This window comes from Thalassophryne amazonica, chromosome 12 (assembly GCF_902500255.1).
Source record: "Thalassophryne amazonica chromosome 12, fThaAma1.1, whole genome shotgun sequence".
NCBI classification, from domain to species: Eukaryota; Metazoa; Chordata; class Actinopteri; order Batrachoidiformes; family Batrachoididae; genus Thalassophryne; species Thalassophryne amazonica.
In genome coordinates, this window is record NC_047114.1 from 83,517,874 (window position 1) to 83,543,561 (window position 25,688).

At 38.0% G+C, this 25,688-nt stretch overlaps 2 protein-coding genes and 1 long non-coding RNA gene across 7 annotated transcripts in view; 1 reads left to right on the forward strand and 2 right to left on the reverse strand.

Moving 5' to 3' along the window:
• Positions 1 to 83: 83 nt before the first annotated feature.
• LOC117521541 lies at positions 84 to 24,792 on the forward strand. Its single transcript, XR_004563963.1, has 3 exons — positions 84 to 336; positions 564 to 704; positions 24,711 to 24,792. It is a non-coding gene; the product is annotated as an uncharacterized LOC117521541 (long non-coding RNA).
• nmrk2 (nicotinamide riboside kinase 2) lies at positions 8,878 to 14,758 on the reverse strand. Of its 3 annotated transcripts, none has more exons than XM_034182862.1 (8): positions 14,570 to 14,758; positions 14,400 to 14,490; positions 11,942 to 11,990; positions 11,570 to 11,735; positions 11,414 to 11,485; positions 11,231 to 11,337; positions 9,248 to 9,333; positions 8,878 to 9,159 (listed from the first exon to the last, which is right to left on the reverse strand). In XM_034182862.1, the coding sequence occupies exons 1-7, from the start codon at positions 14,593 to 14,595 to the stop codon at positions 9,248 to 9,250; spliced, it is 597 nt and encodes a 198-aa protein (XP_034038753.1). In that variant the 5' UTR covers positions 14,596 to 14,758; the 3' UTR covers positions 8,878 to 9,159. The 3 variants fall into 3 exon arrangements, with proteins under 3 accessions (XP_034038753.1, XP_034038752.1, XP_034038754.1); XM_034182861.1 differs by having other exon boundaries at positions 8,878 to 9,162; XM_034182863.1 differs by lacking the exons at positions 11,942 to 11,990; positions 14,570 to 14,758 and having other exon boundaries at positions 8,878 to 9,162.
• The window catches only part of atcayb (ATCAY kinesin light chain interacting caytaxin b), a 44,301-nt gene continuing 36,084 nt past the window's right edge, over positions 17,472 to 25,688 (reverse strand). For 2 of the 3 annotated variants that reach the window (XM_034182860.1, XM_034182859.1), the window contains 6 exons: positions 24,730 to 24,816; positions 24,457 to 24,555; positions 21,725 to 21,760; positions 21,585 to 21,632; positions 19,811 to 19,857; positions 17,472 to 17,845 (listed from right to left, as the gene is read on the reverse strand). In XM_034182860.1, the coding sequence (XP_034038751.1) occupies positions 19,818 to 19,857; positions 21,585 to 21,632; positions 21,725 to 21,760; positions 24,457 to 24,555; positions 24,730 to 24,816 (310 nt within the window). In that variant the 3' untranslated portion in view covers positions 17,472 to 17,845; positions 19,811 to 19,817. The remainder of the gene's footprint in view (positions 17,846 to 19,810; positions 19,858 to 21,584; positions 21,633 to 21,724; positions 21,761 to 24,456; positions 24,556 to 24,729; positions 24,817 to 25,688) is intronic. The other variant, XM_034182858.1, reaches the window with a different exon arrangement.

Here is a 25,688-nt window from a genome sequence, read left to right on the forward strand (position 1 = left end):
GAGATTACTGCGATTTTTCTGTCTCTCCTCTTTCAGGCACTGTGTGAGTGACTCAGACAGAGGCTGTGTGAGTGGACTGGACACGTTCACGGGTGACCAGCAAAGTCACGCGGGGATCAGAATTTGTCACCTCCCCGCCGGCGCGCGGCATTGCGCGCCTCCTCATCTAAATAGGGCATCGGGACGGTGATCTGGGTGCTTTCTATATTTATTCTCCTGTCCCAAAGAGCCCGGTCCGCCCCTTCCGTGCGCGGACTTTATAAGAACGACAGAGGTTCGGCACTGGTTTGGCACAAGACTTCCAGAGCAGGACATGTAGCGCACAAAATGTAGCCAGTAAGTATTCAACATCGAGTCTTTACGTGTGTGTCTGACCTGAAAGTAAACAAATCACAACAAATGTTTCCACCAGAACGTGGACTTATGTTTGCTGCAGTAAATTAGGAGTATTTGGCAATAAAATGTTGAAACTGTCTTGGGTTGTTTTCATGGCACACCTTCAGTTCCCCGCGTGAAACCAGCGACTAATGCTTTTACGCTTTGAATATATCTCATGAATCTAGGTGTCCAGGGCTGCAAACATGTGAGATTTAACGAAGACGGGGGTCTTTAAGTGGTTTTTACAGCTGTTGTCTTCCCCTGAAGCCCCACTCTTCCACTCTGAGGAGTAAATGATAGATCCAGATCATGGGGAGACAATACAGGTGAGAAGAATGTTTGGAACAAAAACTGTGTGATATTTAAGAAAAAGAAAAAGAAAAAAAATTATGTGGCCCTTTGCTTTCTTTTGAAATAATAAAGTTTACACAACAACATTAAATCTATTTAAATGCAAATGAAACATTGATTTTCTTTCCATTTCTTCTGTCTTTAATGGATCAGCTTTGTTGGTACTTATAATTTTTGTTGGTTTAATTTTTGTTTCACACTGAGTAGATTTACACGATGTTTTATTGTTTAAAGTGCCTTTTTAGTCTTTTATAGTGAAATGTGTTTGACATTTGATTTCAGTCATGCAGAAAATATTCTGTGTTTGCGCATGCAGAAATGTCCTTGCTCTTCGCTCACGTCTTGATTTCGGCTTGCTGTGAGACACGCCCACTCAAAGTAGGGGGGCGGGTTCACATGGTGGGCGGGGCACAGGACCTGGGTTTGATGGCTCAGATGGGTCAGTCTCAGCAGGTGATACTCTTCTCTTTACGCACATGCGTCAGATAAATACATAACATAATAATGTGCTGAAAACAAAACTCTCAAAAATGCAAACTATTACTGATGTGAGGACGAATAAGAAATGTGCGGGTCATATTTTTACTAGTGATATTTAAAAAAAACATTATCACTTGAGTAATACATTTGTTAATGAGCAATAAGGTCCTTATAAGTGTAATAACATGCTTATTCATTTAATAATGGGCTAACAAGACTGCAATTAAGTGTTATTAACTGTATAATAAACAAACTTATTGTGACAAAGTTAGACATTTATAAACATCTGTTGCCAGTTTTTAGAGTACTCAAGAATGTTAATAAACTTTAGGAGTCTCTTATAATTGTTTATAAAAGCATTACAGACACATTTATTGAGTTTTTTGTTTAAAAAAAAATGCTGGTTGTCAGTCATCCAGCTAGGAGATACTGAAAACTTTAGTTTATACCAACTGGATGTTTTTGTTGGTTTTGAAGCCATTTAACCACGCAAAACTCACTACATCAAATGAAATGCTATATTTTCTTTTTCCACTTATATCAACCAGACCTACAAAACATGGTTGTTTAAATGGGAAAATCTAATTATTACAATTACTTGTGTGTTAAGTTTCCCATTGAAACAGCAGAGTTTTGTAGGTGTTATGGTTGACATAATGAGATGAAGTAAATATAGCATGTTATTTATTTGAGTGCCGAAGAAGCATGTTGATGAGTTAATGTTTTGATATTTATTGAGTTTAAATAATAAGTCATTTATGTTGACGTCAACAGCATAAATGACGATATGTTGTCAGCAACAAAGTTTTTTTTTTGCTTTATTGAGCTGTAAAATTTTTCTGCATTTATTAGCAGGTAAACATTCACTTTTTAACCTTTAGGTATAGCTTTTTGCAGCTAGCAGGTCTAACGCAAGACTGAAGCATTATGATCTAACAATAAATTTGTGATTTGATGATGTGATTAATAACATATATATAACACATTGTAATGTTTATAAGATTATATGACTTATAAAAGCTTTGTTACCACTTAACTAACACTTATCACAAGGACCACTTTTTATTAAGAAGAGTGTAAACAGTAAGTTAATGATGGAAAAGTGACTGCTATTGATTTATTTATTGATTGATTGATTTATTGATCTGGATGATGGGCTTTTTGGATAGGTTATTTACTGTTACAGTACCATTCGACTATAATTCTTGATGGATCTAATTTCTTTGTCAGCAGCCTTTTAAATCAGTGTAATATCCATCTGCTGACTTAATTAATTAATTTATTTATTTTTTTGTAACTGAATGCTCAGTGTGAGCCACAAGACCATTTTGGTCATCTACCATATGGAAGATGACCACAGAGAGGCTGAATATCATTCACCGGCTGGAGCACAACTGTCCGCGTGCCTTACTCATGTGACAGGTGCTCATCTCGCGTGCGCCTGCCTCTCAGTCCAAGTATGGAGGCTCCACATTTAGGCTGCTATTGCAGACCGTGACGTGGGAGCACATGCCACTCCAAAAGATTCTCACTTGTCTACCCACGGTGGTGCCAGAACTGGCCACTGACTGGTGTGTGTGTGGAAGAACACTTGTAAAAAAAAAAAAATCTATTCCCCTGACACCCAAGCCACTTAACCTAAATATAAACATGCATGCCAGCACCCCCTCCTTCAACTGTTAGCACTCGCAGAATCTCAGAAACTAGATCCATCCCCTCTGAGAGTCTCTGTGGCCCTGCCAGGTCCGAGCTGGCCCAACGTTTCTCACAGTAAAGCACCAATACTGTCACGCCACATTTTTTAATGTGACATAGTCAGCAGAAAACTGTGACATAAAATATATGCAGACTTTAGACAGAATTGATATCCACTCAAGCAGATCGTTTCTGTGGGTATAAATTCTCACTGAAGCCATTTTATGTTTCAGTGCCATGTGTCCTCAGCAGGAAATTACCCTTCAAGGTCACTATAAAATTCACTGGGCTTCTCCATGTTAAAAACAAGTAAAAGGACCAAAACATCAGGCCACCACTTACACTTTGACTGCAGAGGGTTCGATTCCACTTCAGGCATCTTGCTACAGTGTCCTTGAGCAAGGTCCTTAATGTTGCATCTGGTCTGGAGTTGAGTGCCTTGCATGGCAGCACCCTGATATTGTGAATGAGGGATTGTGAGTCATCAGTGTAAAACGCTTTGGGAAAAGTGCTACATAAATGCAGTGTATTTGCTGTTTAAAAGTACAACTTACTGCACTGCCTCCTTTCATTTCTGTGCAGGCACTGTAGCGTTTGTTCAGGTTCAAAGTCAGGGTGACTTTGAAAGGCAGCACAGTACCAGTTTGCACTAGACATGGTTCCTCCTTGTTTTGATTAAAACCTGTGACTGAAAAAAAAGGCTTTGCTGAATCAAATCAAATCAAATCAATTTTATTTATATAGCGCCAAATCACACCAAACAGTTGCCCCAAGGCGCTTTATATTGTAAGGCAAGGCCATACAATAATTACGGAAAAACCCCAGCAGTCAAAACGACCCCCTGTGAACAAGCACTTGGCGACAGTGGGAAGGAAAAACTCCCTTTTAACAGGAAGAAACCTCCAGCAGAACCAGGCTCACGGAGGGGCAGTCTTCTGCTGGGACTGGTTGGGGCTGAGGGAGAGAACCAGGAAAAAGACATGCTGTGGAGGGGAGCAGAGATCAGTCACTAATGATTAAATGCAGAGTGGTGCATACAGAGCAAAAAGAGAAAGAAACACTCAGTGCATCATGGGAACCCCCCAGCAGTCTAAGTCTATAGCAGCATAACTAAGGGATGGTTCAGGGTCACCTGATCCAGCCCTAACTATAAGCTTTAGCAAAAAGGAAAGTTTTAAGCCTAATCTTAAAAGTAGAGAGGGTGTCTGTCTCCCTGATCTGAATTGGGAGCTGGTTCCACAGGAGAGGAGCCTGAAAGCTGAAGGCTCTGCCTCCCATTTTACTCTTACAAACCCTAGGAACTACAAGTAAGCCTGCAGTCTGAGAGCGAAGTGCTCTATTGGGGTGATATGGTACTATGAGGTCCCTAAGATAAGATGGGAGCTGATTATTCAAAACCTTATAAGTAAGAAGAAGAATTTTAAATTCTATTCTAGAATTAACAGGAAGCCAATGAAGAGAGGCCAATATGGGTGAGATATGCTCTCTCCTTCTAGTCCCTGTCAGTACTCTAGCTGCAGCATTTTGAATTAACTGAAGGCTTTTCAGGGAACTTTTAGGACAACCTGATAATAGTGAATTACAATAGTCCAGCCTAGAGGAAATAAATGCATGAATTAGTTTTTCAGCATCACTCTGAGACAAGACCTTTCTAATTTTAGAGATATTGCGCAAATGCAAAAAAGCAGTCCTACATATTTGTTTAATATGCGCATTGAATGACATATCCTGATCAAAAATGACTCCAAGATTTCTCACAGTATTACTAGAGGTCAGGGTAATGCCATCCAGAGTAAGGATCTGGTTAGACACCATGTTTCTAAGATTTGTGGGGCCAAGTACAATAACTTCAGTTTTATCTGAGTTTAAAAGCAGGAAAATATAGGTCATCCATGTCTTTATGTCTGTAAGACAATCCTGCAGTTTAGCTAATTTGTGTGTGTCCTCTGGCTTCATGGATAGATAAAGCTGGGTATCATCTGCGTAACAATGAAAATTTAAGCAATGCTGTCTAATAATACTGCCTAAGGGAAGCATGTATAAAATGAATAAAATTGGTCTTAGCACAGAACCTTGTGGAACTCCATAATTAACCTTCGTCTGTGAAGAAGATTCCCCATTTACATGAACAAATTGTAATCTATTAGATAAATATGATTCAAACCACCGCAGCGCAGTGCCTTTAATACCTATGGCATACTCTAATCTCTGTAATAAAATTTTAAGGTCAACAGTATCAAAAGCAGCACTGAGGTCTAACAGAACAAGTACAGAGATGAGTCCACTGTCTGAGGCCATAAGAAGATCATTTGTAACCTTCACTAATGCTGCTTCTGTACTATGATGAATTCTAAACCCTGACTGAAACTCTTCAAATAGACCAGTTGACCAATAGTTGCTGAAGCAACTTTTGTTGTGATTTGGCACATTTTAATTTGAATAAATGGAATTGGAATTGTTTGTCAATAAAATATCTGAAAATGACGTCAATAAATTGGAGTGAAATTTGGTGGAGAGGTTGGCATTGGGTCAGGGATTGAAGAGTTGATCACATTTGTGTGTGGATTTAAATCAAAGAATGGAACACGCATTTGATATTTGTGTACTTTCATCCTAATTCCTTTTATCCTCATGCTGTCTTTGATCAGATTAGAGGACCAAAAGAATCATAATCAAAGATATCCCACTGACAGACAGACAGAGAGCAGCAAAAGACTACACCGTCCACGTGTTTTAAAGATGAAAGCTTTGATCCAAAGATAAGTGATCAGAATCAACAATCAGGTTAAAATTTTTGAGATTTGGGAGACCCAAGCCACCTTTTGATATAGGCTTCTGCAATTTCTGTAGATGTAATCTAGGCCATTTACTTTTCCAGAAAAAAAATTGTTGCAAAGAGCATCAAATTGTTTGAAGTATTTTAGAGGGATATTCAGTAGGAGAGAGAGGTGGCCAAGTGGTTAGTGCGCTTGGTTTCATTGTGGAAGGTTCCTGGTTCAAACCCCACCTCTGCCTGTTTCTCCATGTAATGTGGAGTTGTGTCAGGAAGGACATCCAGTGTAAAACTTGTGCCAATGCAACATCCACATTGGCTCTGCTCTGGTGACCCAGAGTGCAAACAAGGGAGTAGCTGAAGGGACTCATTCATTAGGAAAGACTAAAGCAAATAACTGACTTTTGCAGAGAAATTCATCTTTATAATACTTACCCTTCCCCACAATGAGAGATAGAGTGAAGACAAGAGTAAAGAAGGAATGGATTTGCCTGGGTCTGTAATAAATAATAGAATATCATCTGCATATAGCATGATTTTGTTTGTGATCCCTGCCATATGAATTCCAGTGATATTGGGGTCTTCACAAATTGCTGCAGCAAGTGGTTCCAATACTAGCCAAAACAGTAGTGGAGAAAACGACGAATCTTGTTGGGTCCCATGACCCAACTAAAAATATGGGGAAATTATGCCATTAATTTGTACCCCTACTTGAGGAGCATTGTATAATAGTTTCACCTACGTAAGAAATGTCTGGACAAACCCATTAATCTCTAGCATCTGAAAAACGTATTGCCACTCCTCACAGTCAAATATGTTGTCAGCATCGGGTGACATGGCTGTGGTAGGCGTATTGTTGTCCCTCACTGCCCACCTAACATCACTCATACCTCAAATGTTGTCTGAGGCAAATGTAATACAAATGAACCCAACTTGATCTGGATTTATTAGTGTAGTTATAATACTACTTAGGTGATTTGCAAGAATTCTGTAAAATATTTTAGTGAATATTGACATTACAGAAAATGGACAATAGCTTTTGTAATCTGTGGGTTCTTTGCGTTTTTTTCAGAATTGAGAGCCTGAGACAAAGTCGGGGGGGGGGGGGGGGGGGGCAACTTTCTCTTCTCAAAAAACTCATTATACATTTGTAACAAATGTTGAGTGAGTTCATCTGAAAAACACTTAAAAAGTCTTCTGCAAGACAAGTGGTTCTTAAAGGGAACCTCTGTAATTATTTTAGCCCCAAAACAGCACCCTCATATTCCAGTGTTCAGCTCTGTGGCATCACTTTAACTTCACCCCAGTTTGTATCTGCATTTCAAAATGAAACCAATAATATGGGATGAAAATTACAATTTGGAAATACTGTTTTATTCTTGAATAATTATAAAGTATTTAAAAAGTCTACACCCATTTAAATTTTCTACATTAATTTTGTCCTACTGACAAAGTTTACTTTGCGTGAACAAAAAATACATTTGTTTGTAATGTATATGATAAAATTATAGTCAATTTTATTGCTGGTAAGCTTGTTATCTTAGGGGGATTCCAAGGCAAATATAGTCATTTTACTCTGTGAAATCTTGTTCAGTTTTGCAGAAAACCTTAATGGGGAAGCGCATATGCAAGGTTCAAAGTTCATGCTGAATTCAACTGAAAGTCCCAGAAATGACCCAGAAACAACTCTGCTGAGTCTCGATGGGTCTCAGTACTTATTTAACTGGTAAATATTGATCAAGCATCAGGTGAGAAACTGGGAATTCTGATTTCTAACTTAAAATCTTGAAAAGATGCTTTTAATAGCTTCCCCACTGACTTGTTTTGGCAGACCAAGTTAACACATTGTAATGGTAATAAACAGCAGATTTGTGTGAGTGCTGTCTTTTCTGTGTCTCGCAGATATCCAGCAAAACCTTCTTGTGAAATCTGTCCAGATTTACTTTGGTGGCTTATGTTTATTAACAGTGTATATTGCCATCTTTCTGTTCCCACTGTAGTACATAATTTTGTTTTTGTTTGCTTGCTTGTTTGTTCACTTACAATTAAAAGTATAGAGTGTTTTCTTGGCTACATGACACTAACAGTACTATATGTAGCCTAGCATCCTCCGGAACTGAGTTTGTACTTACATGATTCCATATGCCTGCCCCCATCAATCTGATTTTATTTATTTATTTATTTATTTTATCATATAGATGATATAACATTGTCAATCCTTTATTTGAACACCATGAAACAAAGTTATACCGGTTACAAAAGATTTTTTTTATATTTAAATCATAAAACTTTAATGGCTTTAACATAACTGGATATAAAGATTTTTTATGTTTTAAATCAAACAACTGAAGAAATATCACTATGATATTTTCATTATGTACTGCTGTGTTGAATTTGTGTCCTGACATGATTCTTAAAAATGAACACAGTTATCATGTATATTTTTTTTTACTACTTAAGCATACAGACATCTTTAGAAAAACTGTAACAAATTTGCTAATATATAAATAATGCATATATACCACATAAAAAAGAAATGGTTTGTTAAAAGTAATTCAATAGCATTTTTAACATACTGTTTCAATCGTCTTGACAGAGGACACCATGATTGTAGTTCTTATGACACCGCTGGATAACTGTTGGATAAAACATTGCATTTCCCCCTGACCACTTGTTTAAATAGTTTTGTCTGAGTTAGCACTTGTAGTTTGCAACTTTATTGCACATCATGAATGCAGCATTACATTTCTGTGACATATGTCACCAAAGTACAAAGTGAGCCATTTCAGGCCTAAATTTGGTTGATATTAGTATTTTTTTTCCACATAAACAAAGAGAATCGTTAGATTTTCATGGTATGTTACATTAAATCTCACAGATATTTAACAGCAAAAGGTTGACAAAAAAAAGGATGTGGACCTTTAAGATAAATCATATATTAACAAGTTGATGTCTTTTTATTTCAGTTTTATGGTGATGCAAAGTGCTGTGGTTCACCCGCTGTCCTTTAACCGTGGAACATAATAATTCACAGCTGATTTTACTGTGGCACTAAATTTAAACAGCATGATCAGAGGCTTGTTAAAGAGGTGAACACTTGTCCTTTGCAGATACACTCTGTGAGGCTTCTTTTGTTTTTTGTGTGTGTGGTTATGTTTGCTCGTGTAGTGAGTCTGAACAAAATAACAGGAGACAAAAATGGATTCAGTCGTTTCTTTAGGTTTTGGTACACAAATCTTTCTTCCCAGGGTACATTTCAGTTTCTATCTGTTTCTGATGTTAACACTGGGCAGTCCAGAGGCGCCTTATCTCAGAAATGGTTACAATCATACAAAACACGTTCCTTTTGCCGTCAGTTCTTCATTTGCTATATGACTAATTATTTACAAATCAGTAATCATATCATAGGCATGAAGTACACAAGTGGTGTTACACAAAATGATATTTACATGTCTATACACAAATCCTCTGTCATCCTCGTTCTGCTGTGGAGAGAGAAAAGATAAGAGTTACTCCCAGCGAACAACACAGATAATAATCGTGGGTCAGCCGATTGGTTTTTAAATTTACCTATAAACTGTTCTGCAGATAATTCCGAATGCTTTCACAGGCTTTGTTGTAGATGTCATCCTTTGATGTCATCCCATCGAGGTACTCTAACCAGGAAAAGACACATCAGATCTGATTGATTATTGACGCAAACACCAGTGAAAGGAAAGAGCAAATAATCAATTTGAACTCATATTGTGTAATTATTATCTACCTTTTATATTTAAATATGAGCAAGGTTTTATGTTAAACACCTCGCAATTTGATATTTGTGCATAATAAATAAGGGCATAAGCAAATTTTATGTTTTGAGTTCCATGATGTTTGTTTTAAAATTAGGGAATAACCCTGTTGTGTCTGATGATTTGTGGACGTTCATGCTTGATTTCACGGTCGCAAATATCTGTTTTACTCAAAACTCAATTTGTGACTGTAAAATCCACCATGAACGTCTGCAAATCAGACACAGCAGGGTTATTCCCATCCTAATCCAATTCCATCGTTTGCACAGTTCATTTTTCTGTAAGTAATTCAGTCGGCAAATCATTGTGAAAAGGTGTGACCGGCTTGTCAAACCTTATCGTCGCAACAGCATCATCATGCCAAACCTGCATTGAGTTAAATCCATCAATCAATCCAGTTAAATCCATTAAATCCACACATTTTAAGATCGTCGTCGCTGCACTAGTTTCTCTCGCTCTCAGGTCACATCGTCATTGTTGACATCTGCTTAGCAACGCGATCAGAGGGCGGAGTAACACATCAAATGAGAAATGCTTTTAATATTTTGCCACCGTCCACGCAATATTTTATGGTCTGAAATCTCACACGATTAACCAATCAGATTTGTGGAAAAAATGTAATTGGATTAGAATTCCATATATGGGCATCTGATGTTCATAGACACACCCACATGGTTTGAGTTTTAGCAGCTGCTAGCGGCAGAGCCTTTCCATTTAAAGCAACAGGACATTCCTTACAGGCCTAAAAATTGCCTTCATTGCCCCCCACCCCCCACCCCCCGCCAGGTGTGCACTCATGTGATTGTCTTGATCTCTATGTAACTATGTTATAAACTCTTATACTAATTTTGATCAAATTTGGTAGGTACATTGGATGTAGAACAAGTTATTCGATACTGGTTGGGATCCGTCACAAATCAAGGTCAGAAGTCAAGGTTGGAAGGTTATTTTACATGAATGATATTTTATTTTTAGGAAGTTTGACTATTTTGAAAACCAATATACCATTTTGTCTAAATACCCAATAGTTTGAAATGTGGTCGCTCTGTGTTTTGCCTTTACGCATAATGTAATGTGGCGCTGTACAATGGTGCCTGTACCCAAAATCACTGGAGGCATTTTTAAATCGAGCGGATTTTTGCTCAATTGCAGGGGAACAGACAAAAACTGAGAGTGAAGAGAACAGCACCAAACCAGAACTCTTCTAACGATTTTGTAGTGAGTGCCACATTGCATAATAGATATTTCCAAAACACAGAATGGCATTGTTGCTGCACTCTTTCACATTTATAAGCCCTTTAGGACTACAAATGATTCATAGCTTGGTCAGAGAATTTATATATACGTATATAGAGTACGAGTAGAGTACGTATATCCAGTAAGTGTTCACAGCGCTTCACTTTTTCCACATTTTGTTATGTTACAGCCTTATTCCAAAAGGGAAGACATTCATTTTTTCCTCAAAACTGTATACACAACACCCCATAATGACAATGTGACAAAGGTTTTCTTTTTTAGATTTTTGCAAATTTATATACTTATGGACGTGTGATTTCTTAGTTTTTAATTATTAATAAATTTGCAAACATTTCCAAAACACATTTTTCATGTTGTCATTATGGGGTGTTGTGAGTAGAAGTTTGAGGGGAAAAAAATAATTGAATCCATCGTTCAATAAAGCTGTAACATAACAAAATGTGGTAAAAGTGAAGCACTGTGAATACTTTCTGGATGCACTGTGTACTATTCCTGTGCTACATACCTATGCCGTCACAGTTGTCCTCCATCTGTTTCCTGTGTTTTAAGTACATGGGCCAGACATGGCCGTCAAACAGACCGGGAGGGTCAGGGACTGTGTATGTTCTTGTACTGCAGAAACACAAGTTTCATTATTCACCTGTCGGCCACAGCTTCACCCATCAACTGATGGTTCATGCAGACTTACCTTCTCCTCCTTTTGCACTCCTCATAAGGAATGGAAATGTAGAAACATTTGTTATAGATGTCGACTAGAGGCCTGCAGGGAAGCAAAGCTCAGATTAGTGGATGGTTTGAAAGGTCGTAGGTGAAATTTCACAGGGAGGAAAGAAAAGTGACCCACTGGTAGTTGTAGATGAGGAAGCCCTCCACGATGAGGACATGGATCCCTACGGCCTCTTCAGCGTCAGATGACAGGCTGACACCGTGCGAGCGAGCAAACTTAACCGGGTTCTCCTGCCAGCCTCTCACCGTGCTGAACATAGCCTCCATGTCCAGAGCGGTGATCACTGAGGAGAAAACACAAACCGGCCGTCTTCACCACACAAGTAGCAAAGACGCTTCACCAATGTGCTTTAACACACATTAGTCAGGGTTAGTGGATGGCTGTTCACAGAATATCATGTTTACGATTGATTTGTTACCAAATAAACAAATGTGCAGGGAAGAAAAAGTACATTACTGCATGGTTTTCCTACGCGAAATCCATTCTTACCATCCCACTGTCTAAAGCCGTCCTCCCCGACTTCTATTTGATCGGGTTTCTGAAATAACAGTCACCAACAAAACATTGCTGCAACCTAGTAATCAGTCAAAGCTGGTCACTCCTGGACAGGACAAGTCAAGGACTCATCTCCACCAAAAGTAGCTTTCGAAAAAAAAAAAAAAAAATCGCAGAAGATACTTGGTAATTTTGAAAGCAAATTTTGTCGAATTGGGCTGAAGTCACCGACGCAGTACAGAGATCAGCGCATTTACATTGAGCATGGCCAAAAATGCAATTTTACCCCGACAAAAATATTCTCAGCCTCTGCTGATTGTTGGACAAAAATAGAAATTTAATGTCATTTCATTGACTCTTACAAGGGTCATATTATACACCTTTTTCAGCAACATAATAATAATAATAGTAATACTTGTCTGCATGTCTTTTAAAACACATTTTAGAATGTGCAGCCAAAAAGAACAAAAGAAGAACAAAAAAAAAAAGCCTTAGTTATCTAAAAAAAAAACAAAAAAAAACACACAAAAAAACCCAAAAAACAATGTATTTCTGTGCTTGTCACTTTAAATGGAAAGGAGCTGGAGCTGGCCACGCCCACTCTCCCTCATATTGTGTGAATGTGATTCGGCCGGAGTGCAGACATGCACTTTAGTGATAAATGTCACAGAAGTTTAAAATGATTTGCTTGAGGCATAATGTTTACTTTTTGCAGCAGAATTATTTTCTTTATTTTGGATTGAAACCACAACATATCATGAATCATAAATGATAGATGAAACTAATTTGGGCTCAATATGACTCCTTTAAGAGTTGATATGTTTTCCCATCATTTTCTATTTCATTTTCGGCCAATATGGGTGAGATATGCTCTAGAGCATATCTCACCCATATTGGCCTCTCTTCATTGGCTTCCTGTTAATTCTAGAATAGAATTTAAAATTCTTCTTCTTACTTATAAGGTTTTGAATAATCAGGTCCCATCTTATCTTAGGGACCTCGTAGTACCATATCACCCCAATAGAGCGCTTTGCTCTCAGACTGCAGGCTTACTTGTAGTTCCTAGGGTTTGTAAGAGTAGAATGGGAGGCAGAGCCTTCAGCTTTCAGGCTCCTCTCCTGTGGAACCAGCTCCCAATTCAGATCAGGGAGACAGACACCCTCTCTACTTTTAAGATTAGGCTTAAAACTTTCCTTTTTGCTAAAGCTTATAGTTAGGGCTGGATCGGGTGACCCTGAACCATCCCTTAGTTATGCTGCTATAGACGTAGACTGCTGGGGGGTTCCCATGATGCACTGTTTCTTTCTCTTTTTGCTCTGTATGCACCACTCTGCTTTTAATCATTAGTGATCGATCTCTGCTCCCCTCCACAGCATGTCTTTTTCCTGGTTCTCTCCCTCAGCCCCAACCAGTCCCAGCAGAAGACTGCCCCTCCCTGAGCCTGGTTCTGCTGGAGGTTTCTTCCTGTTAAAAGGGAGTTTTTCCTTCCCACTGTAGCCAAGTGCTTGCTCACAGGGGGTCGTTTTGACCGTTGGGGTTTTACATAATTATTGTATGGCCTTGCCTTACAATATAAAGTGCCTTGGGGCAACTGTTTGTTGTGATTTGGCGCTATATAAAAAAAAAAATTGATTGATTGATTGATTTTCCCATATCATTTGCAGAATTTCCTGATCGTCCAATCGCGCGTAACTTCAAAAACAGGTGGAAGGTGCAGGCGATTGAAAAGAAAAGTTATATTTTGATGAAAAGAAGTGTTTCCTCCCTAATTTGAAAACTTCTGTTAACTGGCAAAACTCCTTTTTATGCAAAGTAAAAAAAAAAAAGACAGCTTCTAGTGATTCATAACATCCAATCAGTTTCAGGTATTTGCCCCAAGTGAAAATACTTTCTTTCCTTGTACTGATAGCGCCAAACTTGGTATTAATGGGGATAAGTACCTGAGGCGGTTACAGTTACTGTATCACTTCAGTCAGTGAGGTGCAAGAAGCGACGTAAAGTCACTGATGTTTTTAACAAGGAATGATTTATAATGACAATGAACACAGCACAAGAAGATGAATGTTGCAGGGAAAAAAAAATGTCAAAATAAAATAAACATTGAAACATCATGAGGTTAATGATCATGCAGGAAGTTGCTTTTGGAATTTATAACATGAATGGACACAGTATGGCTTTTAAGTGGGGACGCATGGCCCTTTGATTGGCTGTCCAGGAGACAATCAGCCAGATATATTACTAGGATGCCGCCATGACAGAACATCTGCAGGTCAGATGAGCCAGTTCTTTATGAGTACACAAAGTCAAATGCTCCATAGACGTCAAGGGCAAAGTTACCATAGCAACAAGCAAAAAATAATACTTGCATTAACTTATGATTAAGAAAAGTAGATTTAAACTAAACATATAGTGGTTTCAATCTGAAAGCTGGCAAGACTTGAGCTCATCTTACCTTGAAGAAGTCATCCTGATGCACAACACAGCAGTTGGGTAACGTCTTAATGAGTCGATTTGTCAAAGTGGTCTTCCCACCGTTGGTCACTCTGGAAATAAAAAGCATATATTCAGCGAATTTTTGCCGAGAGGCAGATATATTTGTTCCTCACGCTAAATCAAACTTACCCGCCAATGCCAATGATTAACTTCATTTTTTTCCCTTGTTGTTGGTCACCTCTGGAATTCAGTGAATGAAAGAAGGGAACGTGGCCACGACGAGCTTTCAAAGGTTTCAATAAAGCTCTCCTCCTCCTTCTGCTCTGCCAAGATGTTCCCTGCTATTACTACTTCATTGATAGACAATCTCTTCGCTGGGGATTTAAAGGATGCAGCTGCAGCGTCACTGCCGCACACTCGCCGCTAAACCAATCGAGCTCCGTTTCTCTGCAGCCAATCGGTTGTTGCTTTCGGCAGCAAGAGGACACACTTAAAGGGCCTCCCATTTGCATGAAAGGCGATCTGAAAATTTTCCACTTGCTGTTACAAAGGGGTCAGCAAAGGTGGCTATGGGAATGACCCCCCCCCCACCCCCACCACTCCCCAATAGAAAGATGTAGATTTTCTCAGCTGTGAGGACCAACATGTGTCATTGGAATTCTCCCACTGAGGCACCATGATCCTTAAAAGCATTGTTTTACTCTTGTTTTGTGACAAATGGCCTCATAGTTTAAGGAGACACCTTTTATCCAGAGCTGTGCATGAAAATTTAACTGATAGCATTCAAAAAGTGCCTTGCTTCTTGTTTCTGAAACATCTGAATCCCATCTTCACAGTTTGGCTTCAGCAAGAGGAAATTTCCAGACCGACACAGGTCCGACTCAGTTCAAACCAGAAGTGCTATATTTAGTCAGCCGATGTGTGGCTGCCTGCTGTGTCACTCGTTTTTCTGATGCAATCGACTGCCATCCGTGTGGCCACCTGCACGTCTCCGGTCACTTCCGCGCCGGATTGTCTGAGCATCTGCGGCGGCTGCTTGTCAGCCTCACCTCTGGCTGTGGCCGATTTAACCTTGTTCTGGAATATCTTTGTTCTCTATTTGAATACATTATTTCATAAATTTGTTTATCTGTGTTTTAACTACAGGTTAACCCTGATCTGTAAGTGCATCAGCTGTCAGTCCCAGGCTTTGGAAATGAAGGCACTGACAAGCAATATATTTTATATTTAACTTCATAATCACATGTACAGTATGATGAGAGACAGAGAGAAAGAAAGAAGAGGTGTCTGCTTCAGCTGATTTTGCTTCCTGCAAAATCCTTTCTGCTGGGTTGTAAGGAGTGTCCTTGCTTAAGTTTTAGAACATCTCATCACTAATCAACCACTTTTCTGAGATCAGGTCAAGGGGGCAACAGCTTCAGTAGGGGACCCTAAACTTCCCTTTGCCCGGCCACATTGACCACCTCTGACTGGGGGATCCCGAAGCGTTCCCAGGCCAGTGTGGAGATATAATCTCTCCACCTAGTCCTGGGTCTTCCCAGGGGTCTCCTCCCAGATGGAAGTGCCTGGAGCACCTTCCTAGGGAGGCGCCCAGGGTGCATCCTTACCAGATGCCTGAACCACCAAAGTAAGATTGTAACTCACAAGGATTTTATTAAATTTGATATTGTTTTCTAATATCTAAAATATCTAATATTTCTGAGTAAAAATTAGCAAAAAATATAATGTCAAATAATGTAACTCACAAGGGCTATATTACATTGCCTATTTTTGATTTTATAATAATAACGATAATATGGGACTAACTATATTAGACTACATTTTTCCAAGTTTACAACAAAAACTTTCACTAGCATTTATTGCATTTTATGTATCATGTCTTCATATTACAAAGAAAGCTCTTGCTGATAAGCTCTGTAACAATTATTTTAATTCCTTATATTCCCATTTTATATATATATATATATATATATATATATATATATATATATATATATATATATATATATATATATATATATATATATATATTACTGTTGGTCAAAACATGTTAAGTTAGTGCCATCTAATACAACTAAGCTTTCTTTCATCTGATGAATTTTGTTTTTGAGTAACAAAGATAAATGTCAGAGAACATACATGAAAAGGTCGCTGACAGACGACAGTGACAGCACAATTAATTAGAGTGATGCTGTTCTCACACCTTGTGATCGTGGCACCGTTAGATATAAAAATAAAAACAAGTCACTTTAAGAGCACCATGTCCAGTGACCCATAAAAAGAGCAGCACCGTCTGTCAGCTGACACTGGAGCCAGACTTGGTACTCGGCTAGGACACTCTTCTAATATGTCAGAACAATGACACGTCATCAGTCATCAAGAAACTTCTGGATCAAACTGGGCCACACTTAGAGGCAATTAAAATAATTAAAATACAATTCCAGAAAATACACCAGCAAACACAGTAATCAATTCATTTCTAATCTCTGGGCAAAAGCTCGTTTTAGCATTTATTTATTTTATTTTTATCCTTTACAAACAATAAATGGCACATTTTCATAAATAACACTCTTTTTTTTTTTTTTTACTTTGAATGCCACTCTACGTCCATTTAATTTCATTTTGACCAAAAATACTTTCCCTGTAGTCAACATTAAACACAATGACAAATAACTTTAACTCCAACACAACAAAACCAAAGAGCGACTGGAGGATTAAAAACAAGCATGCCACACCAGCATATCTGACTTCAGAAGTCATTCATATATAAACACTTTTGCATCTGTAGCATTTAATTCATACGACCGAGTTTTAGGGCCACATTGAATTGCTTTTTTTTTGGACTTCAAGAATAAAGTCGTAATATTATGAGAAAAAAGTCGTAATGTTGCGAGAATAAAGTCGTAATTTTACGAGAAAAAAGATGAAATATTATATTATGACTTTATTCTTGGAAATTACGAATTTATTCTCGTAAAATTATGACTATTTTTCTCGTAAAATTACAACTTTATTCTCAAAGTCTTAAAATTACGACTTTATTCTCGTAATATTACGACTTTATTCTCGAACTCTAAAAAAAAAAATTCTGTCGTAAATTCAGGTCAAAGAAGAAAATGTCACTGCACATTAAAAAAAAAAAAAAAAAATAAAAAAATTAACATCCACAAAACCAAACAATACCAAAGCCATAAACAGTTTTCTGAACTATGTGTTACAACTAAAGTATGTATATGATGTAATTACAGTCATGGGTTTGTGTTTCTGTGCAAACTACTTTAACGTCTTTAACTGCTTAAAAATTTGTTTCGTATTTCATTCAGAATGTGGAAGTCATCCTGTTGACAAAGCTGACGTTGACATGCAGGAGGTGATGAGTTTCGTCTTACAGGTGTTGAATCCAGTCAGGAGGTTGGGATGAATTGAATGAATGAATGAATTCACGATTTTGCTCTGGTGCGCCATCTGTAATCAAAATACAGAAAACTGTATTTTAAACTCCCAAATATAGATATGAAGGGTTTAAAAGTTAGAAAGTTGTCCAATAATTGTGTTCTAATACCTCTAGTTAAGAGGGCGGCACAGTGGCTTAGCAGTTAGTACTGATGCCTTGGGGCTTGAGGCATGCGCCTTCATGGGTGCCTTTCTAGATTAGCTTTTGCTTCCTCCCTTGACATTTAGTAAGGAGATAGCCCACGTGTCCATTCCACGGATGCCAGCCAAGCTCCTGGCTGATAGCTTCTTTGATATATGTAGAGTGTGTAAAATAACCCGGCTCCACACTGTGACGGGTAGCTCCCTGATTTCAGTACAGGCAGTGTGGTGCAGATCAATTTGCCAGACCTCAGTCACACAGAACATTATAAATAGAGTTAATCGCTTGTACGTTGGCAAGCGTTTTGAAATAGGCAGCTGTGCTTTACATCACTTGGGGAATATGATGATTCAGAGTCAGCTGTCGTTTCGGGATTCCAGGAATTGACTCAGCAACAGTAAAAATGTATAAGGTGTGTTCAATGAAAATGCACTTAGGAGAAATCAAGTCATTTTACATTCAGCCTTAAATCAGGATTTGAACTGTTTGGTCTGTTGCCCTCAGGGAGGTGGTATAGATGCGTTAGAACAACGATAAACAGACTGAAAAACAGCTATTTTCCTCAAAGCCATAACCATCCTGAACTTATAAGTGCACTGACACTTGACTCTAACCCCCCAAGACTTTCTCTACCCACCTACTGTGAAACACACTACTGTGTAGTATCTGTATCTATCCCCAACTCTCTCTGTCCAATTTCCATTACTCATTGCATATGATCGATACTACTGTGCAACATCTAATTAATAACGTGCAATATATCACACTCTATATAAACTCTATATAAGCACACTGCAAATACATAGTTTTATTTTTTGAAATTGTGTATACACCTCGGACTGTGCACCTTATCCCCCTTTATGGTACCATTTGTTTTGTATGTTTTTGCTGTAAAGGAGTTGCTTTTAATCTCATTGTACATGTGTATAGTGACAATAAAGGCATTCTATTCTAACTAAGATGAAGAAGTCAAGAAGTATGTTTCAGTTACTGGATTAGTAATTGTCAAAGCTAAAGTTGAGGTTCAACCAAATATCAGGTGTCTTGTATGTCGATTTTTCACACAGTGTTGATTTCAGAACAGCTATTGAATCAATATATCTATCTATAGATAGAGGTGATGGTCTAGTGGTTAAGCGTTGGGTTTGAGACCAGACGATCCTTGGTTCAAACCCATCCTGACCGGAAAATCACTAAGGACACTTGGGCAAGGTCCTTAATCCCCTAGTTGCTCCTGTTGTGTAGTGGGCTCCTTGCATGGCAGCATGACATTGGGGTGAATGTGAGGCATTTATGTGTAAAGCACTTTGAGCGTCTGATGCAGATGGAAAAGTGCTATATAAATGCAGTCCATTTACATCTATCTATCTATCTATCTATCTATCTATCTATCTATCTATCTATCTATCTATCTATCTATCTATCTATCTATCTATCTATCTATCTATCTATCTATCTATCTATCTATCTATCTATCTATCTATCTATCTATCTATCTATATGTGTGTGCTCTTGTTTCCTCCTCAGTCTTGACCGGCAGGTACACTGAGTTTGAGTGGCGTTTTCAAGACTTCGTTCTTTGTGGTTGTGGTTTTACTGGCTCACTATGATACTGCCAGTTAGCTATTGGAATTCTGCAGTGTCTGAACCGAGAGCTCAGCTTTTGGACCTTTGCTTGTTGACCTCAGTGTCCAGACAGGCCACTGCCCAGTATTTGGATGACTTACTGTATCATCTCTTGTAAAAGAGAGCGAGCATTTCTCTGTCAAGGATTAGTTTCAGTGGGCTGATATTACAAACCAGAGAAGCCTCCTGAAAGCCAAGAGAACCCTCACCATAATGTCAGAAGTCACGGCCCACCTCTGCCATCATTGACTTTGGCCTGGAAATAACACATTAAAATTAATCCTTAAGTAAATGTGAACATTTTGATCATGAATAAACTCCATATTAGGCTGTGCGAGGCAATAATCATTCAGCACTTACTGACCACTATACTGAAAGTCTCAGCTGCCTTAATTCAGTATCTTCAAGTGACAGTGTGTTGAATTTAGTGTCATCTAGTGGTGAGTTTCCAGACTGCATTACATCGCCAGCAACCACTGATTCTTCTTTTTTTAAGTTTTCTGGCCACACTGAAAAATGCAAAAGGCAAAGTAAATAAATTACTGTATTACCATGGTGGAACAATATGGTGGCCTCCATGAGGGCGCCCACTCCCATGTAGATATGAAGGGCTCATTCGAAACTGATGAATCCAAATAAATTTGTTGTTGGATATAATTTTACACAAATGGTGAAGAATGCTATATTTCTGCTGATAAATGCCACTAAATCCCAAACACTGTGACTTTAACTACAGCACCAATATGTGTGCTAACATTAGTTAGCTAATGTTGGGTAAGGCAAACGTTAGCTTTAGCAGGCTAATGTTAGTTAAGCAACAACTTAAAGCAACTGTGATAAACTAGCTAACATTAGCTTTCATTCATATAGTCACTTGACATAGTTTAATTCAGAACCCAGAATTCAGAAGGTAAGAACACAAAGTGTGTTACGCGAGGTAGCTAGATACATTAGCTACTATCCCTCGGCTTGTGCCACACAGTGGACCATTAGCCTTATGTCAGTTAGCGTCATTTTGTTCTGGCAATGTCAATGTGTGGTGCATGCTGGGATGATGTGATCAGTGGGCATGTTTTTAAAGACAGATATAAAATCTTGAGTTATTTCTGTCATCATATCACCATGATAGATTAATCTTAAATAAATATGATCTGACGTGCAGTTGTGAACACAGGCTATGCTGATGAAGGTAAACTTTACGATGGAGCTAGCATGAGAGGCTAACGTGTAAGTCAGCTAATCCAGGTGCAACATTCTGTGGATAGCTGTTTCGCATTCCTTCAAGTGACTGTTGACAGGACAAGCCCGGTTCATAAACCCCTTTCTGCACAAGTACATCACATTCTCTTGTTAAGAAATGACACGGTCCACTTTAGGGTGTTGTGTTCCAGCCATGAACATGATACATGTATTATAATAGTTATAATTAGAGGCAAGTTGAGGGACATGTAAATCTCCACAAACTGTTGTTGTAACTTCTTTATCTAGGGAGAAGGGGATCTCACTGGGGTCAGACCCCCCCCCCCCGCAGTAATATGAACCACGATCTTAAGTGAGCAAACTGAAAAGGTTCAGTAAAAGAGTAAATATGTTCCATGAGTAGAACATTTCATTTACATGGTTTTGTAAAATGGGTTCACCTTTCTTGGCAGCATAGCAGCTTAGTGGTTAGCACTGTTGCCTCGCAGTGAGAAGGTCATGGGATCGATTCCCACCTGTGGCCTTTATGTGTGGAGTTTCCATGTTCTCCCTGTGTTTGTGTGTGTTCCATCCTCCCACATCCAAAGACATGCAGGTTAGGTGAACTGCAAACTTTAGAAAAATTGTACGTAGGTGTGTTTGTTTATATGTGGCCCTGTGACAGACTGGCATCCTGTCCAGGGTGTACCCCACCTCACGTCCCATGACTGCTGGGATAGGCTCCAGTCCCGCATGACCCTTAATTGGAGTAAGTGGGTATGGACAATGGATGGATGGGTTCACCTTTGTTTGGGCAGTGTTGATTTGATCAGTTGTTGTTCTTGTGCAAGTCTGTAACACAAATATCAATTGTGCATTTTACAAACATTCAGACAAAAACAGGATGTATTTCAATCTTTCTGACATAACAAATTAATGCTCACTTTTCCTTTTGTGCTCTGATCTTATCGGCGTCATACCTTAAAAAAAATGACGACAACAGCAACTTTAGATCAACACTAAGAGTAAAGAATTTAATCAGAGGCATTTTTGTCATTGATGAGCCAGTGGTTATTTCTATTGATTCATTCATTCTTCGCTGTAACCTTGACCCAGATACTAAGTGGCAGAAACTGAATGAATGTGCCAACTGTTATTTCTAATGTTATTTGTACTGGTATTTTTAAATTACTCTTCTTTGGTCTTTGAACTACGACAGCGTTTTAGGGCCACATTGAATTTCTTTTTTTTTTTTTTTTTTTTTTGGACTTTGAGAATAAAGTCGTAATATTACAAGAAAAAAGTTGAAATATTATATTATGACTTTATTCTCGTAAAATTACGACTTTATTCTCGTAGAATTACGACTTTATTCTCGTAAAATTATGACTTTATTCTCATAATATTGCGACTTTTTTCTCGTAAAATTACGGTTTTATTCTTGTAAAATTACGACTTTATTCTCATAATATTACAACTTTTTTCTCGTAAAATTACGATTTTATTCTCGAAGTTTTAAAATTACGACTTTATTCTCGTAATATTACGACTTTATTCCCAAAGTTTTAAAATTATGACTTTAGTCTCGTAATATTACGACTTTATTCTCGAAGTCTAAAAAAAAAAAAAAAATTCTATGTGGCCCTAAAATGCCGTCGTATTGAACACACTTAAGTTAGAAATTACATTTTAAAGTACAGTGAAATATAACTTTGCTAAAATACACCAATACTTGTTCTAATTATACACAAAATAAACATAGTTGTTGCACCCTGCTACATTTACATTAACTCAAAAAGAATATAGGATAGTAATTAAATTTTTTGAGATATGCTGAAATTCAATTTCATTGGGAAAATCTGATATTTATTTACCTCCAAGGAAGAATCAAAGAGGCTACATTTCTGTGCAAGTGCTAGTTTTGTTAAAAACTGGAGATTTTCAACAAATTTGATAGAATGGAAGGAAGTAAACTAGAATAAAATTTTGGAGCAGATTTGTATTGCGATGTAGATTCCGTATTTTCTTTCAAACTGTTGTTAACATTGAAGGATATGACATTTTAGCTTTATATTTGCATCACATTCTGAATAAATTAGCAGGAATATTAAATAAAATAATGTTTCTAAACACCTTTTTCAGTTGTCCAGGTGTGTACTTATCTAAAAGTTACAATGTCAATGGGTAAACAATTTCCATGAGAAATCTGGCATTCTAAAGGTTTTGACCGTAAACTTTCCAAAGCATCACCATTAAAATGTACTTAAATATCAAAGGCAGACATAGTTTCTGCTTATTAGATTATGTATACAATACATATTACATGACTGGATGTTGATGATCATAATAATATCTGATGGTGATTTGGACTACTGGGCAGATGTTTTAATCCTGAAGGTTGGACTTGGATTCCAAATCCACTGATTCTATGATCAGGATCAATGGTCAATGCTTAGGATCAAATATCATTAATCGGTGTGAAAGTTCATCGTTAATGATTCAAGGTCAAGATCAGAATAAGAATCACCTTTATTGTCATTGCACAGCAAATTGGCACAACGAAATTTGCTTGTGCATCCTCCAAAACAATGCCCACCCTTACACATAACTTACCCACACACATACTTCAAAAAATATTAAGAACATCAGGAGATTTGGGGGGTGGGGAGTGAGGCGAGCCCAGAAACCTCTAAATTACACCATTCCAGTTAGACATTTGTCTCATATTGCACTGTCCCCAACAGACATAACTCATATTGCACTAATCCCACATTGCCTTTGTCCCATATTGCACATTTCATATTGCACATAAAATCAATTACCCAACTTTAATAAAACCCTTAAGTAGCTTAAATAGCTTTGACCTTTTCATCATGATCAAAAGGTCAGCAATCAGGCGCTAAATAAAAAGTCAACATCACAATCAAAGCTGCATCATCGTCACAATCAGGTCAATCAGGTTCAGTGATTAGGATCAAATATGAAGAACCGGACTAAAAGGCAGAGGGATGTGCTCTACTGAGTGCCCTTCTAGCTGGTGTTAAAGAAATAACATATAAGCAGCATTTTAATGTCATAGAAACTGGTATTGGGTATCTTGTCAAAAGGTGAACAAAAGAGAAAACCGTGAGGAACAACCACCATGAAGAGGGGCTGACAGGCAAGGACATTCATAATATTCATGCCAAATTTGGGGGCAGAAACACACAAATTGCGACCAGCAAAGGTTTTTTGGTGATTTTAGTGTTCAACCTTCCTGTGATCTTGACTTTTGATCTTGGCCCTTTTGTTTGCTGAAAGGTATCTCCATAGGACTGCCACTGTATATGTGAACTTACAAGAGTCTGCAATGATGATTTGCATGCATTTTCACACCCTTAAAAAAAAAAACAACTAAGTTTTGCACATTTTTTTTCATGACATCACCAAATGACGTCATAACTTAAAACTTTTGATATGTTTTGAATGGTATGTTGGTTCTAAAGTAGCACTAAAAGAGTCAGTCAAGCGTATACTCAAGAAATGAACTTCTTTACACCAATTGTATACTGTCTTTAAAACACGGTTTGTAGTTGTATTAAATTAAATCTTAAGTAATACTGCTGTGCTCAGGTTTGAATTATATGTGACAAATCGTATGTCTCCATAGTGCCCCTTGGTGGCTGTAGATACTTACTGTGTCACACACTCAGGGATCTGCACATGCTCCATGGGGATGATCTGACTGAGTTCCTCCAAAGTGGGGATGTAATGAATCTTATCCATGAACTTCACACTGTACAAAACAAAATCAATCAATCAGAATTTATCGTGTCTGCAACCGGCAAACTGCAGCAATGTCACCAGATGACGCTGCAGCTCAGCGTGTATAAATGTGTAAAACAAAAAAAGCAACTGAGCTGAAACACAATCTTTTATTATTTTTTAGAGGGATGTTTCTCATCCTCACCTTATGAAAGGTCTGGAGATGGCCAGGATGGTCCTGATGAACCATGTGGGATGAACAATGAGCATACACTTCAGATTCTTCCTCAGCCTGCAGGACACACTCAGGTTGGTGAGACCATTTTGTCACCATTCCTCTCCTTTTGAACAATCATGTTTATTCAGAACAAAACCAACAGTGTCCCACTGATGACCACAACACGGCCAAAATGTCCAGGGACAACACAACTGACTTATGGCTTAGTTCAAAAATAATGAAGCCGAACTGCTGATTTGTATTGCATTTGTCATGAACAAGCCATTATGTTATTTAGCACCATCCAGATTTATCTGTGAGTTGCCTGCAGTCTCTTTGACAGGTACTGAAAATTTCATGGAAAAATTCCGCACGGTTCCAGAGACATGCACGAAATCTACCCCAAAAGTAGCACTTTTTTCATCAATTTTGTATGACATTGATATTTAGCATTATCATTTAAAGTTGAATGTTAAAGAAATAACGTATTTGTCAGTTTGTTTATTTTTGCTTCACACTAACACACAGTAATACATTTTTGTAAAGGTAGAAATGTCATTTCCTAGAAAAAATATCATGTTTGTAAAGCAAGGTAAAACTGTCGCAAGCATAATGCTGAGAATAAATCCTTGATTTATTTGTGTCAAAACCTTAGCGTTATCTCCTACTCTGCTTCAATAGAATAATTATTTTACTTGTTCAATAATACCAGCAACTAATGGACAGAATTTCTTTGTTTCAGGCTTCTGCAGACTAAAGAAGATACCTCCAACTGTTGTCGCAAGCGTTATGCTCTAGTACATTATAATATATATGCACTGATAATTTCTAGCAATGACTGAACCGAGACTAATAGAAATATTGAAACTCTGATATACAGTGAGGAAAATAAGTATTTGAACACCCTGCGATTTTGCAAGTTCTCCCACTTAGAAATCATGGAGGGG

Excerpts from the sequence above, each read along its gene's own strand:
- nmrk2 (XM_034182862.1), bottom strand. The coding sequence starts at position 14,595 with ATGAAGTTAATCATTGGCATTGGCGG. Across the intron at positions 11,736-11,941 it reads CGGCTTTAGACAGTGGGATG|TGATCACCGCTCTGGACATG; the intron begins GTAAGAATGGAT and ends TTTTCTCCTCAG. Across the intron at positions 11,486-11,569 it reads TTCCTCATCTACAACTACCA|GCCTCTAGTCGACATCTATA; the intron begins GTGGGTCACTTT and ends GCTTCCCTGCAG.